The sequence below is a fragment of the Mauremys reevesii genome, linkage group 23, assembly GCF_016161935.1.
Source record: "Mauremys reevesii isolate NIE-2019 linkage group 23, ASM1616193v1, whole genome shotgun sequence".
In the NCBI taxonomy this organism is placed as follows: Eukaryota; Metazoa; Chordata; order Testudines; family Geoemydidae; genus Mauremys; species Mauremys reevesii.
In genome coordinates, this window is record NC_052645.1 from 16,641,031 (window position 1) to 16,657,639 (window position 16,609).

A 16,609-nucleotide genomic window follows, 5' to 3' on the forward strand; every position below is an offset into this window, starting at 1 on the left:
CATCACTGCCAGCGCTTAAAGTGGTCTGAAAAAAAGTGGGAGATCTCTCTTAATCTGCAGCAACCGCTTTGGTAAGATAGTGCATAAAGTGCACCCTTCCGCGACCCGGCTTGATTTAAAAGAACCGCTGCCGGGCCTGTGACCCTTCGTGACCCCCACACACTTTAAGCACTGCCCACTGCGACTTCCATCTCAACGTCTCCTCCCTGCTCCCTACAGAGCCAGTGGGAACTGGTTGTTCTGTTAGGGTAGGTGCTGTATGGCAGAATCCTGCTCCAAAGACCTTACAGTCTAAAGGACACGCTACAAACGAAAGGCAAGGGGGAAGGTATCCAGCCCGTGAGCAAAGGCGTCAGGATGACTGGCACGTGCTGCGTTTTGTTTGTGGAACACACACAGATGCCCTTGGTGAGCTCTTTGTTGCAGGGGCCCATGGCAGATGTGGCTGGGACTTACAGGAAGAGGGGTGTGGCCTGGTGTAGCAGCTCAAGAAGGCTGTTCCGGGAACAGCGTGGAGATGGCCGGGGGACAGTCCTGCTGGCCGCTCTTTCAGGACAGCCAGAATATTCGCAATCAGGGCTGGCAGCTGAAGCCTCCAGCAGGGGAATTTACAACGGTTCTATGTATCTGGGATGCACAGAGCTAAGAGGAGGAGAAATCCCTAAGCACATGAGTGAGGATTTCCAATTGAGAGGTTTATGGGAATGTGAAATCCAGACTGGAGCTGTCTGGATGGTCCTGTTCTGTAGCTTGTGATCTCACAGAGGCAGGGGGGCAGGAGCCTGAAAAGTGGGAAGGATTGGCCAGACAAGCTTCTGAAAATGAGCTTTGGAAACACTGGCTGTATTTCCTATTCTACCCAGAGAACATATAACCAGGCAGCACCTGTAACGGGCCATGCAGCCGGAGAGAGCCCAGTGACGCCCATAGCTTAGCTTGGCACACAGAGCAGCATGGCAAGCCATGGGATAGTAGCAACCACTACAAATCCACCCGCCTTCCCAGCGGCCTAGAAAGGAAGAGGAGGATCCAGCCCACTAGCATGCAGGGCTGTGAATGGCTGCACAGCCCAACCACTTCCAGAAGTCCCCACTGGGGACGCACCACTCCCCCTCGGGGGTCTCTGCAGTTACGGCTGCAATACGGCCTTCTCTTCCCCTGGAAGATGCCTACCCTCGCAGTACAAGGATGACTCTCCCTGCAGACAGCTGCTCACCTCTCCGAGCGCTTTCCCCTTAGTCATACCTCTCACGAGTGACCCCACAGCCACAGGAAGTGTTAAAATAACTTGGCAGGGCCCTGTTTTCCTTATCGAAAGCAACACAAAGGGAACTCTTCTGAAGGCCCGTCGGGAAAATCCACCCAGTCCCCAGCACCCTGCAGCTTGTAAACTGGAGCACACACACAAGAGGAGCCAACATCCCCTGAGGCGCCAGGATGCTGCTCAAACCTCCTTTTCTTGGGGAAACTTGCTCTTCCGTGACCTAGATTCTTTAGGCTTCCAAGGGGCTGTCTCAGCGTCAACTGCAGCAGCGCAGCGCCATGACAGACATGGTGCAAGTACAGACCCCGGAGCCAGCATGCTTCATCCCCAGGCAGCTCCCTGCACGCCCTTTCCTTTCAGAGCTTTAACGTCTTTGGTGCTCGAGGGGAGCCACTGGGAAAACAGTCTGCAAATGAAACGTCAGTCACTGCCCAAAGACCTCCAGGTGCTCACCCCGCCTTGGCACAGAAGTGCCTCCCCCCACACCCGTGCCTCACATACAACATAGAGAGCCTCTCCGGGATCCCTGCATACGGCTTGCATCTCTCCCAAGCCAGGACTTGGGTCGTCATCTCTCCAACTGCAAAGGCCTTGCAAATTGTTCCTAGCCACAAACCCTGCACCATCCCAGATTACTGCACAGGGGTTAGGAGAAATGCAGGATGGTCATCTCACTTTGGGTCCCCTCTGAAATCGCAGGGGCCTCAACCCTCACCCTCCAGCATGAAATGTAATGCTCTGCGCTACACAGGAATCCAGGCTAGATGAGCAAATGGTCCCTTTCTGGATTCAAACTCCATGAGCTCTGCAGCACCCCAGATTACCACATAGAACCATTCGATTTCTGCTGATGCAGGAGCTCAGTCTTCATTCCTAAGCCCTTTTGTATCTCCCAAGCCGCCTCTTCTTCCTTAGATCTGACAATGCTCTGAGCTGGCAGGAAGTCACGTGGTGTGTCTGCCCATCAAATAGTATCAAGGAACTCCTGGCTATTCACCCCAGGTCTCCATCTACTCCCTGGAATCACAAAGAAAGGTCAGGGGAAGTTGGCTTCCAACCCAATGAACTGAGCTGAGGAAGAAGGGGAGGGGGAGTCCTCTGTGCACACAGGGATAGAGAGAAAGCAGCAGGTTGAGAAAAAGAGACAGCAAAGAAGTGAAGGAGCTCTGGACCCAGAGGGAGACGTGGAGTGACAGAGAGAGGAGGAGGGAGGGCTGGATGCAGACAGTAATACAGAGATGCGGGATGACAGTGAGCAAGAAGAGGCGAGAACATGCTGAGGAGGAGGAGTACAGCAAGATGCACGCTATGGGGGAGAGAAAGAGTGAAGGAGCTCGGATGCACAGAGGAATACAGAAAAATGCAGGCTGATGGGGGAGGGAAGGGTAGTGCCAGAATCTGGAGACAAGAGGGACGCAGACTGACAGGGAATTAATTAAGTTCCGAGAAAGCGGCAGCAAAGTCTGATCCTTTGTGTGGCTCTCAGAGGCCTCGATCTCCAGAAACTAATCGCAGCTTTCACCAGAGCTTTGAAAGCTGCCAGCTTGGGGGGGGTCTCTGTGGAAGGCAGGAGGTCTGAGACCAGCCACTTGTGCTATTTTCAATGCTTCAGCGTAGTTCCTCCTGCCTCAATTAAGTGAGTTTACGATAATAATGCTCCCACTTGTGGGGTTTGTGAGCTCATCCATCCTGCTGAGCAAAAAAGCACCCACAGGAGGCTGCACTGAGCACCCACTTGCACAAGGCCGTGCCACACACGTGTGCACAGCAACGCACATAGGGCACCCACAGCTCTCCTAGTGCTCCTGCTACTGTGGTTGGCTCAATCTCTCTCCTGGAGGTGGGAAAGGAGGAAGCACGGGACTTTTCCAGAGGCACCTCCCGTGTTTTCAATCCACACCGTAACAAAGATATTACTACTTAGCATTGATCTAGCACTTGGGCTTCAAAACACCGTGCAGATATTGGCCAATTAATCCCCACCAGGCCCCTGCCAGGCCCAGATGGAAAAAAATGATGCAAAAGTAGAGAAGTGACTTGTTCACAGCCACAGAGGGAGTCAGGGCCAGAGCCAGGGTTAGAACGTGGGAGTTCTTGGCGTTCAGCCCTGTGCTCAGAATATTAGCACAAAGACAGATCACCACCAGGTTCAGTTAACAGCCCCCTCGCTGGACTCTGCTGCTTCCGCCATGCGGCCAGCTAAGATGGGGAAACTGATCCAAACTCAGCCCAAAGCATCCCCGTTTCCATCCAGGTCCAGAAACGCACATTCAGGTCAAACAACAGAGAGAAAATGGTGCCTCCCCGAACACCCTTCTGGCCGACCAAGGACCTTCACACTGGCGGGTCCTATCTGAACTGTTCCCAATGAGTATCGTAATCCCCCTTGTCTTGGGGGAGAAGAAGCCAGACCCCCTTCTTGAGGACAAGGCTTTAGATATCCAATCCAGACCTCTGCACTCTGGCAGCCAGGAGCAGGTAGACTTGAGGAATCTCAAAGAAAGACAGTCCCACTTTCAACTTGTTCCCTCTCTATCCTCCCTCCACCCCAACAGGGTTGAATGAACTGGCAAGTAATGTCAGGCCGCTTCCCTCTCTCCCCATGATATCCAGACAGCGTCTCTCAATGCAGGATCTTCAGAGGTCGCCCAGAGCCAGGCTTTCCACAGCAACCTTCCCACAGGAGCTTAGGAAACAGGAAAGCCAGGAGAAAGAGCGAGCCTGCTTGAATCAAAACCCCTTTTCTGCTGGCTAACAAAAGGCCTGGTGTCTGCACAAACAGGCCTGTTATTCTAATGCCGACCAAAGGCTTCTTGGCAGCGAAAGAAATATGAAAATGTTAGGCTTGTGGGAACTATCTGCACTTTGTTTTGGGTGCGTTTGTGCCTTTGTATATTTATACTGCGCTCCACACAGGAAGCCCACTTCAGCCAGAACACACAGGGCACTTCGGCGAGTCAAAAATCACTTCTGCCTCTTTACAAAATTACACTGCCCTGCAACAACTGTTTGTGCTGTATCCTCCTCCAGCTCCAGCAGAACCTTCTCTCCTTGCCCACCTCTCAGACAAGAGAGTAGCACTTGCAGTTGGTTTGGAAACACTGGTGCAATGTAACAAGTGAAGAGAGCGTGTGTGGGCCTGCATGTGCTTGTGTGTGTTTTTAAGGGACCTACCAACAAAGGTCTCCCATAACAGGCAGAACATCATTAACTCCATCACTGCCCTTCCACCAGCTCCAACTGTGAATCCTAAAACGGGGACCGAGCAGAGGGTTTGAGGGAAGCATCCATAAAACCTTGAGCTGTGATCTCATTAGACCTCAGAAGCTAAGCAGTGTCCAACCTGGTTACTACTTCAGTGGGAGACCTGCAGGAAGATGCTGGTGATTTAATAGGCGGCACTCTTCTCTTTGAGTCAGTACTGAACCAATAGGCTAGCAAGGAGCACCGGAATCACAAAAGAAAGCAGGCCACTCTTGGAAGAGCAGGTGTCAAAACTCGAAGGCCTGGCCAAATTCTGTTGCATCTGTGACTGATTGGAATGTTGTGCTCTTCTTCACTTCAGGTATGTCTACACTGTGCACTAAGCCTGGACTGTGACTTGGGTTTGAGCCCAAGCCCCATTCTAACCACACACAAATCTGTCTAACTCAGGTCAGCAAGCAATCAAGATCCATGTTTTAGGACTGGTTGGGCGGTGGGTCAGAGCCTGAGTCCCACTGGGACTGGAGTCCAAGCCCCGTCATTTTGCAGTGTGGACACAGGTCAAGTTGCAGACCCGAGTCAGAAGGTCTTCGTAGGGCTGTAGGTATGGGCTTGGAGCCAGCGAGTCCATAAGGCCAGGTCCCACAGGCCAAGGCTTAGTCTGCAGTATAGACATACCCTTTGCGTCCTGCGCTGGTGTGTGGGGACACTGTTAAACAGCTGCTGCGTCCCAGAGGTGGCAAAGCCAGTTCTGTATACACAGTACGTAACAGCTTTGGCTTCAAAAAGGGTTCTCTAAATGCAGGGCATCTGCACATTTGGCATCTGACTGATAGATGCCAGTTAAAGGTTCAGACTCTTGCATCATCCCGGACTGAAATGGAAAGTCCTGTTCTTTCCACACTTGTTCTCCAGGAGCAGAAACATGCCCGCTTTGAGCATGTGCTGCTCAGCTTGGGCGTCACTTATTACTTCACAGCAAATTTTCAACTGTATTTAATCTCCAGATGCTATAGTCAGCTCCTCTCTGAACTGGGCCTTGAAGTGTCATGGCAGCGAGGAATTTGAGAATAAATAAAAAGGGTTGAAATCTCTGCTCCCTGGAGAGCTGCTCTCCCGCAGAGAAACTTAATCCCCATTAAAAAACAAAATTAAATAATCTAGTTGCTAACATTTCCTTGCCTGTTTTGTCCGAGCACCAGTGCAGCAACATTCATTAGAGCGGCACCGGCTGATCCGGTCCCCCTTGCCCCAGTCCAGAACATGGCACATTCCTGCAGGGCTCAGTCAGACCCTTCCAGGGTGCGCACATCCTCCCCACCTGGAGCATTTACACCAGGGATCCAGAGTATCACCAAGGTTTCTCTGGAACCCAGACACCGTGAGCACCTTGCCAGGAACACAGGAGCCTGCAGAGTGCCGTCATGGAGCACACTCACACCTTCCAGGGCCTGTGAAGGATGGAAATTAACCCACACAATGCTGGATAAACCGTAATAAAAGCTCAAAGTCACTCTGAGATTTCACCTCCACCTGCATCCAAGCCCCCATCACTTTATCGCCTCCCCACAAAAAAGAAAACACCCAGTGTGGCACAGGGGACATCTGTTAGGTTCGGTCCAAAATACCAGACACCAAGCAAGTGACTCAGCTCCTTCCTCAGTCACATGAGGTGAATTTTTCCTGCATCAACTATTTGTCCCGTTTTTACACGAAAGGCGCTCAGATACTACGGTGAGGGGTGACAGCAAGCGACTGAGCCGCCAGCCAGCCAGCCAGGACAACGTCCCCTGAGCTGATGGGCATCGGCTTCCGCCTAGCCGCAGCAAGCAGTCGAATTCACGCTTCTCTCTCGCCCGCTCTTCCCCAATCAGAACGCTAGATGGGGGTTATACTCGACACTCCTGCATAACGCCCAATCCCACCAGTACACAATGCTGGGGTGGAACGAGCCGGAACTGCGCGCCATGTTTCAGGGAAAAAAGGGCCCCACCCACTGCTGGCTCGGAGAGATCTCCAGCTCAGACCTCTTATCACTCGCAGGCACCTTGGGTGGCTCAAATGCAGCCCCAGGACCAGCGCTCCTAGTGGAGGAAGCTATCACATGACCAGCCCAACGTAAACACTGATGGGAACACCAGACGCAGGGGAGATGGCCTGACCTGCCCCCTGCCACTCTCTTGCCCCCTTCTCCCCTCCCCATTTGCCAGCCACTCTGCGAGCGTCACTGCTCCCTTTCTGGGGCTTTCAGTGGCTGAATTCAGTGCCAAGTCAGAATACGACTTCTCGCTGCATGTCAGGATCAGAGTGGCCCAGACACAGGATTCCACGCTCCCTTTTTTCCCCTCCACTAAGGCACTAAGATAAAGAAAATGTTTTTCACAGAAGAAACCGAATGGGTGACTCAGTTCAGTTCCCAAGAGGCTACTGCAGCATACACTGCCTACGACGTCCTAGTGCTTCAACCAGCCTACTGGTCAGTGCCCAAAGGATGAGGCTTCCACCACTTCCCTTTATTCTCCAATCAGATACAGGGGTAGGCAACCTATGGCACGGGTGCCGAAGGCGGCACGCGAGCTGATTTTCAGTGGCACTCACACCGCCCGGGTCCTGGCCATCGGTGCGGGGGGCTCTGCATTTTAAATTAATTTTAAATGAAGCTTCTTAAACATTTTAAAACCTTATTTACCTTACATTCAACAATAGTTTAGTTATATATATATATATAGACTTATAGAAAGAGACCGTCCAAAAACGTTAAAATGTATGACTGGCACGCAAAACCTTAAATTAGGGTGAATAAATGAAGACTTGGCACAGCACTTCCGAAAGGTTGCCGACCCCTGGGACAGCTATTAGCAGACCCAGGAACACCCTCCTCATGCTGGATTCACAATTCCCACATTTCCACACTCCCAGAATGAGCAAGAGACTCCTAAGAAGCCTCGGCGCTCCAAATCACAGCCACGCGGCCGGCCCGTCACATCGCTAGGCTCGCTTGCAGCCAGGACATGCAAGACTAATCAGTGCTATTGTCACCCATTACCCCGAGCCTTGAGCATGACACACAACTGAGGCCTATTGCAGGAGGGCCACTTCTGGAAGGTCAGCTTTGAGCGGATGAGTTGCTGGAAACAAGAGGAGCAAGTCCAACCAAGTAGCTGTTTGGTGTGAATAGCTGATGTTGTTGGCCCAATGGGTAGAGCACTGGACTGGGACTCAGGAGACCTCGGTTTTATTCCCAGCTCTGCTGGGTGACCTTGAGCAAGTCATTTCATGGCTCTGTGCCTCAGTTTCCCCTTCTGTAAAATGGGGTAATGATACTTATCTCCTTTGGCCAGGTGCTCTGAGACCTGCTGGTCTAGGTACTATTACTCTCTCCTTCCACAGAGATGGATCTGGGGGAAAGCAGGATTCTGCAGTGCCTGACAACTAGGCTTGTAAAGGAAACACCATGTTGAACATATGGTGCTGTCGCCAGAGAACAGATGGGGGGTTTCATCACCCATGACTTCAAAGCAATGACAGCAGATTCATCGCAGAACCCTGAATCGCAGAGGGGAGCTGCTACTGGCCCCCTCCAGCATCACTCCGAGCATCTAGCAGTCTCCTCTTCCGGGTTAACGAGGACACCTAAACAGAGCAAGTGACTCTCATCAGAAACTACCAGTTACCTTTCTGACCCCTCTCCAGCACTACAGGGCACAGAAGATTTAGCAGCATTGCAGCAGGACTGAAAGCAGCAGATTGGCAGAGGCACAGGGACACATTTTATATAAGAATTCTTTTGTCACTCGAATCACCCCTCCGGGGGTGGGGAGGAGGAGGAGAAGAGCAGCTCTCGCTCTGAAGAACATGCAGGTTCGACTGTGACCTTAGATCCCACTCAGGCAGAGGATAAAAAAGTGCCGTGCAAGGGGACCTGAAGAGGAGAGATGGAGCCTTTCACCTCTCAGTCCTCGGGTCAAATCCAGCTCGCGGCAATGAAGTCATGACCATCTGCAGGCTGTTTGGTGGCTTCTGTGAAACTGGCTCGAGGGTCTCAAGCCAGAGTCTAGTGGACGAGATCCCAGTTACAACACAAACCACCACCAATGCCTCCCTTTGCTATCAGCCTCAGCCAGAGGCAGATTAGGGGTTTGTGGGGTTCTGGGCCAGAACAAGTGGGGGGCCCTCCCCACCCCTTCCGCCTGCAGTCCCCCCGGCCGGTAATCCTGCTGGGGAGTGGGGTCAGGGCATGGGGGCTTCCCCCACCTGCCCAACACTCCTGCTGGGGAGTGGGGTCAAGGCGTGGGGGCTTGCCCTGTTCCACCCACCATGCGCTCCTGCCGGGGAGCTGGGTTAGGGCGTGGGTGCTTCCCCCACCTGCCCAAAGCTCCTGCTGGGGAACCGGGTCAGGGTGGGTGGGCGAAGTGGGTCGGAGTGCGGGAGCCCCCCATTTGGCCAGGGGCCCCCAGATACGGGCCCCATTCACCCAGGGACTAATCCGCCACTGGCCTCAGCAGAGAGAGAGAGGGCTGGGCAGGCCACGGAGACCAGTACATCTCCATCCAAGAGATGGTCCCCTCCAGGACAGGATGAAGCACACTGGTAGGGGAGCCTTGTATGCATTGTAGACGGGCGGCGGTCTCCAGGCAATGTCATTCTGGCAATTTTTACAAAACACTAAAACTTTGGACTGTCAGTGCCATTCAGCTGTCCCCAGTGCCAGCCCCATCGCTGCTCAGGTGTGAGTGGACTGCGTATGTGCACACCCCAGCATGACCCTAATTCCACGTTTGGGTGGCTAGTCGTGGGAAAAAAAAATCAGAAACTTTCCTGGGCCAGCAATTGCCGCCCACCACCCTGGGCCTGTCCGTCCGTGGATGACAGATTAAGTGAGGAAGTTATTCGGACAATTCCCAAGGCATGTTGGGTAAGGCCAGGACGGTGCCTGTTTACATTTGGCTGCCAGCAAGCCACAAGCTTCTGAGAAAGTGAAACTGCTGCTGGTGACATCAGAGATAAAATTAACCCTGCAATAAATTCGGAGTCAGCCTCCCTGAGCTAAGTCTGTGGCATCAGTCACCTTGGGGCAGCGTCAATCTGCAGCACTGGGAAATCTGAGACAGGACATTTTCAGGGAAGGCTCCTTGACCTATGCATTATCCAATCCGCTCTCCAAAACAACCTCCAGTCTGAGAGCAAACAAGGCTATTAAAGGAAAATCTGTTTCCTCCGGTCCCCTGTTCCACGGAGGGAAGGAAACAGGACACTGCAGGCTCAGAGGGACAGCCCATCTCTTCCACCTTTCCTGAAAGGCAGGGCTCCCTCTCCCCTCCCAGGCAGAGAAGGCTGACAGCTGGATGCATTTCAAAAAGCACCAAATCCAAACAGCTAACCCAGGGGACACTGCAGTGGCTGCGAGGGCAGAGGGCTCATCCCGGTTCTGCATGACTCCAAGCTGTCAAGGAACAGGCATCCATCGTCCCCAGCGGGGCGGGAATGGAGCCATTCTTCGATAAGGGAGCTGGCAGTGCCACTACCACCAGCATCTCTCCAGGCCAGGCAGCCCCTGGGTCTCAGAGGAGAGGGGAAGCGTTCCAGCCCTTTGCTCAAACTCTGCATCACCGAGAGCCGCGCTGGCAACTTGCCCGGGGTCAGGGAACTGCACTCACGGACATTTACATATGAAATGCTCCCAACCCCAATATCCGCTGCTGCTCGTACCTCCCTGGCAGATGAATAGAGATGGTGGAGCTCACCAGCAATAAAAACTTGCTTTTCACCAGCTTTGTCCCAACTCTGCAGCCTCAGGAAGAGGCTGAGGGCTGCGTTTCAGCACAATGGGAGTATTTGGTCACTGAGCACCCAGGCACTACACCTAGATACCATGGCGATGGGTGCGTGACAAATATCTGGGAGTAGGCAGACAGGAAGACTCTGGGTACTAACAAACAAAATAGCTACAGTAAGACAAGTACGTGTCTGTATCTGTCCTCTTAGGTACTTCTAAGGGCCCCATCACCATGGCACCTGAATACAGAACAACAGTAAAGCATTGAGCACAACCACAAAGGAAATTCTTTCACTTTCCTAATGGATTCTTTATAGTCATCCTTTATTCTTCACCTCCTCCTCTCAGCCTTTGTGGGGATCTTCACATCTATCTGTTCCTCAAACTGGCATGAACATCTCTAGAGGATGATGGGAGAACAAGGCACAGTAAAAACAAGGGTAGTGATTATGGTGCGTTTGTTACCCTCCTGGGAGCAGGGCTGGGCAGACACTGCACACGAAACAGGCAGACGCTTGTTGGAATAAGAACTCCAGATCTGCTCTGTGCAGGATTCTTGACCCTTTTCATTTCCGCGCGTACAAGCACATTTTGGTTTGCAAAAGCGAGGTTTGTGGAAAGAGGAAAGCGCGGTGCGTTCCTGTGCACACATGAATCTGCGCCACTGCTCACGCATGAAGCAGTAGTACAGTTACCTTGAAAGCTTCCTGCGGATTTGGGAGTCATCTGATCAAGGCGCTGAAATATTGTGAGCCCTTGGCGATCAATCACGCTGCCTGAATAGCAAATATTCGAAACAGCAGCCTTGCTGAGTGGTTTGTGAGCAGCCCAGAGGCTGAATTATGTCTGTGAAATAGCTGAATACTTCCCAGCAACCAACAAATTTGTTTTAACGTTTTTTTTATATATTTTTTTAAATCTATGTTCGCATGCAATTCTCCCACACAAATGGGCTAAATTTGACAAATCAATTGTATGTTTCGCCCTGCTCTAATCAGGAGACGGAGAACAAGATCTGAGGATCAGAGCGTGTTTAGCAGTGAGCCCCAGAACAAGGATGGAAACACAACTTGCTGACTTGAGCTCCGCCGAAGTATCCTCCACTTCTCTATCTGCACCGTGCTCCAAGGACAGGCTGCAAGGTTCTACAGGACAATGCTCCACTGAAACAAACTGGAAGGGCCTTGGACAGAAGTAACCTGACAGAGGCCTGATCCTCCCCCAAAACTCAGCAGGAACCCCACTACCTTTCCCAACTGTATTCTGCAGCTCAGAGGCAGCAGCAGCCAGGCTTAGGAGAAGGGGAGAGGCTCAGTACGCAAAGGAACGCGATAGCGAAGAAGGAGAACCCCCCCCCTACACACCCACACTCCCAAAAGAACGACCTAAGAACTCAAGGCAGCCAGCGGAAGCCGACAGCAAGGCAGCACCCTGGCCCAGCCCAACGCCCATTTGTGCTACAGCTGCTTAAGCGCTCAAGAATGGGCGGAAACGCGCTGGCCACGGGGGGTGGGAGCCGGAGCCAGAGCCAGCTAGGAGTCCGCCCGTTGCCTCAGCTGCAGCGCCCCCTCGCTCAGCCGCTAGCAGTACGGGGTTCGTTTTACATGGATTCCCAATGCCAGCCGCAGAGAGGAGAACGAGAAATTCATGATGGACACTGCGCCAGCATAAAAAAGTGCATTCCGTTACTCCTGGACATTGTAACTCAGGCAGCTGTCGCAGCACGAAGGGGGTTGGATTTACCCCCTCGTGAGATCAACATCAACCGCTCGCCGTTGTAGGCGTAGAGCCTGTACAGCCAAGCAAGGGAAAGCAGGTGAGGATACCGAGAGCCTGTGCAGTGACGTCTCCCTTGGCTCCCTGCTAAGTTAAACATGGAATTCACTCACCCTTGTTACACAAGGCCCCCAGATCAGCTGGGAAAACCCAGAAGTAGAGGAAGTGCTGTAAAGGGAGAAGCCAATAAAACCGCCACTGGCTGACAGGCACCTGAATCCCACAGGAATTGTTCCCCTCTCTCTGGTTAAATCCCCAGGCCCATCCACACCCTCCTGCTTAGTGCCACAAAGCTCAGAGCGCAGCTACCGTCACAACCCACCCAACTGCCCATAGCTGGAATAAAGACAAGGTGACGACACAGCCCCAGCTATAGGACTCTGCTTTGCCACAGAATCCCGCTGGGTGCTGTCCCTCTGCCCACACCCAGTCAGCAGGCAATGGAGCGGAGGGAGAGTAAAGCACACATCTGCTGCTGGCTCCAGAGAGAGATGCCCGGGTTATTCCCCTGGCCAGACTACGCTGCTGAGACAGGGTGATGCCCCAGCTGTATCGTGACTGACATGCAGGAGGGAGCTGCTGTAGGTGAAGAAGCCAAGGATAAGCTGCAGTTCCTACAGGAACTGGCAAAAACTCGTCAACTCCATCCAAGTGCAGGCGGACATCCTGAATCCCAGGTACCGCCTCCATGCCCCGCCCTCAATTCATAGACTACGAACCACCACCATCACCTGGAGAGCCACCACAAACACAGCCACCTCTCCCTCATCTTTCCTTTCACTTGTAGGCTGGGTTGCTTCATCAGGCGCTTTCTCTCTCTCTGGGGAACTGCATCTCTTGCTGCCTATCAGCCACCTGCTGTCAGAGGCCACAGAGAGCGTGATCAAATATCCAGTTAACGGATTCCTTTCCCAGCCTCCCCATTCAACCTTGGGATGATTAGAAACAGAGCTGAAAGTCAGTCAGTGGCTGAATGAAAAGGGAAGTTGAGTGTTCTGCCCTGTGCAGGTTGGAAAGGGAAAATCACAACATCCAGGCGTCTCTGGGGAAGGAGGAAGGATGGCCCAGTGGTTAGGGTGCTAGTCGGAGACTTGGAAGACCCAGCGTCAATTCCTTGCTCCACCCCCAATGCCTTTGTGACTTGGTGCAGGTCACTTGGGCTCTCTGTCCCCACCTGTAAAATGGGGTAATGGCACTGTCCTGCCTCCCACGGACGCTGGGAGGAGAAACACATGACAGATTGTGAGGCGCTCAAATACTACAGTAACGGGGCCGTACCAGTCCAGATAGGAAGTGAACGGAACAAGAGCGGGTGCCAAATTGCAAATCCAGGGCTCCTGTTTCCTCCCTTTGCCAGCCATGCTCTGATTCAGAGCTTGACACATCCCCTAACCACACCAAGATGCAATCACACACATACAGGCGCCTGGTTAACACATCCTCAGCCAGCAGAAGACACAAAGCCACAGGTTGTATAAACCGCCTTGAGTGCAGCAGGGGACTCTGCGGAACCTCTGCTAACTAACTCCCTTCTGTCTGCACTCCACAGCCAACTCGCCACAGAGTTACCATAATAGAGCTTTTTTTGTGTGTGTGTGGCTGTGTTATTTCTAACGTAGCCTCTGCTTGTCTCTGCCAGTGGACTGCTCCATGTTTCAACTCTGACGCACTGCTCACTAAAACAACGAGGAGTCATCGGGGCACCTTAGACACTAACAAATGTATTTGGGCATAAGCTTTCGTGGGCTAAAACCCACTTCATCAGATGCATCAACTGCTAACTAAGAACCAATACAAGGGACAGACACAAGAAATAAGACAGGGCCACAGGTTTATGCACAGTAAGGCCTTTGCTTGCTTCCTATGGTCAGAGAATGCACAGCTGCCTTAATCCGAGGCCAGAAAGTCCCTAGTCTCCCTGGAGGACTGGCTTTCCCCAATGCATGCCAGAGAGCAGGTGGCCCGACACTGCCAGGCACCCAGGGAATACACTAGAGCCGCCAGAACTCCTTATGCTCTGCTCCCCCTCCTACAATCCTGTTCATTAGCGGTTTGTCTTCTATCCAGCCCCAAGAACACCGGTGGCAAACACCCCCTAGCCCTGCAAGTGAAAGGACCAGACAGTCCGACACTCAGTGGGTGCTGGTGCAGCTGCCTCTTCCCGTCTGCATGCCCAGCAGGGAGGTCTACAAATACCTTTCAGGTTGTTGAGCCCATCCAGGAACTTCCTGTACTTCTCCGCATTCATCGCCCTGCCGAGCCTGCCCCGTTCAGCTGTAAGGAGTTGGGAGCATAGTGCCACAGCGCCGAGAACGCAGAGACCCCGATTTGTCCCGGATCCTCCTCTGCTCTGCATCCACAGCCAGTCAGTCACACAAGAATTGCACTTTGACCACCCTTCAGTGGTGATGTCACCAAAGCGCCTCACTGCATTTCAGCCCTTAGTGGCTCCTTATTTGATGAAGTGCATTAAAACCTCCCCCACCTAAGCCAGCCCCCTTTGTGCAAATTAGCCATGAAAACTACAGACCAACCTTCTGCATGTAACTGGCTGGCTCTGGCTCTAGCCCCTACCCCATCCACCTCTCTCTTTCTCTCTCCTCTCCCACATACAGGCATTGGATTTCAAGGACCATCTGTACTGGAGATCTTGCACACAAGAGCACAGCTGACTGATAAGTGGGACTGGGGAGAAGTTTCCTTATTTTATTTTTATCTGTCTGTATAGATCTATAGAAAGGACAGCAGAACTCATGGGCGCAATGTCCTAGAGAGGAGGAGGAGGGAGGGAGGGAATGCACTTATTAGTCAGAACACAGGGCTTCTGGGTTCTAGTCTCAGTGACTGCAAGACCAATGGTTGCAAAACCATGGGAAAGACACTTTGGCTCTCAGTGCGTCAGTAAAATGGCAATAAGGGCCCCTGGCTAACAGGGAATAAGAATGACAAATGTTTATAAAGTGCTAAGAAAGCGCTGGATGTGAAGCGTGTCATCCAAGGGCCGAAGTATTGTAATAAAGAAGCACATTAAACGCTTGCCAGTTGCTATCTTCTCCTGTCTTGTGCGTCGTGGATGGAAATCCGATAAGGCCCCACCGCTAACCATATGCTTCAGGGAGATGCTCCCTCGTGCACGGATGGCGAAAGAGTTACAAAATCAAAAAGGAGATTTACTTGTTTTCGAAGAATTTTGGCAACAAAGAATAGCCCGGAGTGATCTGAGTGGAATGCGACTGAGTGTAAGCTCTGGAGCGTGCCACACGCTCCCCTTTCGTAACTCGACGCCCTCAGCAGAACAGAGGCCAGAGTGGAGCTGTACAGGAGAACTCTGATCAAATATAAACTCAGCCAAAAGCAAAACAATCAAATGAAACCCACCCTGAGAGAGACGGAGAGAACGAACCCGCGATCGTTTGCTGAAGAGCCCTGAAGCGCAGGGCAGAAGGAATGAGATGGAATCGAAAAACCCACCCTGTGCACCAGAAACTTTCATACCCTCCCTAAACTGCTCCCACTCCTTACCGCTCCCCTCATCCTACTCAGCCTTACACCTTCCTGCATGCAGCCCTTGCACTCGGAATAGTCTCCCGCTCCTCCCCATCACCTGCTCCTTCCAGAAAGTCTCTCCTTAGCAAGGACGGCCACAATCTTTTGCCTGTGTTAGTTTCTGAGTTAGTCTGTAAACTCTTCAGGGCAGGGACCTTGCCCGCTTACTCAGGTTGTAAATACCAAGTCCCTTCACAGAATGACACAATAACCAGCATTTCAGGACCGGGATGGACTGAGCTTAGCTCTGGTAGTTATGCGGTCAGCGCCACACCTCCTTGTCCATAGCCATTGGTGCTGTAGGTTCACGACTCACTGCAGAGTAACAGACTATTTTTACACACTGAAATGAGTGGTGTCCCAAGTCACTGGATGCTGGTTTGTCACTTGCTTCATATTTCCTCCCAATTCCTTTCCAAAGGATTTTGTCAGATTAAACAACGGCAAAACACAGCTGTTGAGCGGTCCGGTCCTGGCGAGTCTACTTTTATCAACCACAAAACCCTTCTCTGAGATTACAGCAATAGACGACCCCTCTCCCATCTTTCCTCAAGCCATGCAAAGCAAGAGACCCTTGAACAACTGGGTCAGAGAACAATGCACCCACTCAGCGGCCGGCTGCCCCATCACTAGAGGGCAGGATGAACCTCTAGGGCTCCCTCCTGCAGGGTGCAATGCAAGACACCTGTGTGCAGAACATTGGTTCAGGCGGAAAAGAATGTGTGTTCTGCCCTTCCGCTGTTTCTGCTGCTTTGAGTTGTTCTTACTTGTTTGTCTTCAACGCTGTCACTGCCTGTTATTCTTTAGCAACAGACATGATGTGCGGGATACCACAAGAGATGGGCACATGAATAAATGCTGTAGCCAGACAGGTATTCAGAAGTCACAGAGGGCTCTCCTCGAAGTGACGGACTCCAGGAGCTCAAACTATTTAGCTCAACAAAGAGAAGGTTCAGGGGTGACTTGAGCACAGTCTATAAGTACTTACACGAGAAACAAACATTTAATAACGGGCTCTTCTACCTAGCAGGGGAAGGTCTGGC

At 52.2% G+C, this 16,609-nt stretch overlaps 1 protein-coding gene across 18 annotated transcripts in view; it reads right to left on the reverse strand.

The window, feature by feature from the left end:
- MACF1 (microtubule actin crosslinking factor 1) overlaps positions 1–16,609 on the reverse strand; it is a 229,254-nt gene that overhangs the window by 191,472 nt on the left and 21,173 nt on the right. Inside the window, exon 1 of one of the 18 annotated variants that reach the window (XM_039511262.1) lies at positions 14,217–14,283. The exons of the other annotated variants lie outside the window; for them this stretch is intronic. Within the exon in view, the coding sequence (XP_039367196.1) occupies positions 14,217–14,268 (52 nt within the window). The 5' untranslated portion in view covers positions 14,269–14,283. Of the gene's footprint in view, positions 1–14,216; positions 14,284–16,609 lie in introns of those variants that run through there. 18 annotated transcript variants of the gene reach the window in all.